At 46.9% G+C, this 605-nt stretch overlaps 2 protein-coding genes across 3 annotated transcripts in view; both read left to right on the top strand.

Annotated features, from left to right (window-relative positions):
* LOC106870586 (acyl-protein thioesterase 1) overlaps positions 1–605 on the top strand; it is a 304,640-nt gene that overhangs the window by 237,366 nt on the left and 66,669 nt on the right. The window lies entirely within an intron of this gene.
* LOC106878796 (acid sphingomyelinase-like phosphodiesterase 3b) overlaps positions 1–605 on the top strand; it is a 12,142-nt gene that overhangs the window by 5,373 nt on the left and 6,164 nt on the right. Inside the window, exon 3 of one of the 2 annotated variants that reach the window (XM_052977454.1) lies at positions 473–605. This exon is cut by the window's right edge and continues 196 nt beyond it. In XM_052977454.1, the coding sequence (XP_052833414.1) occupies positions 473–605 (133 nt within the window). The remainder of the gene's footprint in view (positions 1–472) is intronic. The other variant, XM_052977456.1, reaches the window with a different exon arrangement.

The following is a 605-nucleotide window of genomic DNA, read 5'->3' as shown; positions in this document are numbered from 1 at the left end:
ACCACATGGTTCCGGGTTCAGTCCCACTGCATGGCACCTTGGGCTAGTGTCTTCTACTATAGCCTCGGGCCGACCAAAGCCTTGTGATTGGATTTGGTAGACGGAAACTAAAAGAAGCCCGTCGTATATATATATATATATATGTTTGTGTGTCTGTGTTTGTCCCTGCAACATCACTTGACAACTGATGCTGGTGTGTTTACGTCCCCATAACCTAGCGGTTTGGCAAAAGACCCCCGATAGAATAAGTACTAGGCTTACAAAGAATAAGTCCTGGGGTCGATTTGCTCGACTATAAAGGCGGTGCTCCAGCATGGCCGCAGTCAAATGACTGAAACAAGTAAAAGAGTAATAGGTAGGTCATATTTTCCGTTTGTTGTCTTTTTATTTAATCCTGTATGTATGCATACATACACATGCACGCACACACACACATATATTTGTTTGTGTATGTGTTTGCTCCATCTTTCAGGGACAGCATCCCACACATCAAGGACTCCGAGGACAGCCTGGACAAGGTGTACGAGGTGATCGGCAACATCACCCGCCTCCTCCGCTCCACCTTCCCCAACACCACCATATACCCGACCGTCGGCAACCATGAC

The sequence above is a fragment of the Octopus bimaculoides genome, chromosome 28 (assembly GCF_001194135.2).
Source record: "Octopus bimaculoides isolate UCB-OBI-ISO-001 chromosome 28, ASM119413v2, whole genome shotgun sequence".
Classification (NCBI taxonomy): domain Eukaryota; kingdom Metazoa; phylum Mollusca; class Cephalopoda; order Octopoda; family Octopodidae; genus Octopus; species Octopus bimaculoides.
The sequence above is the reverse complement of the archived record's forward strand: the minus strand, read 5'-3'. Positions and strand labels throughout refer to the sequence as shown.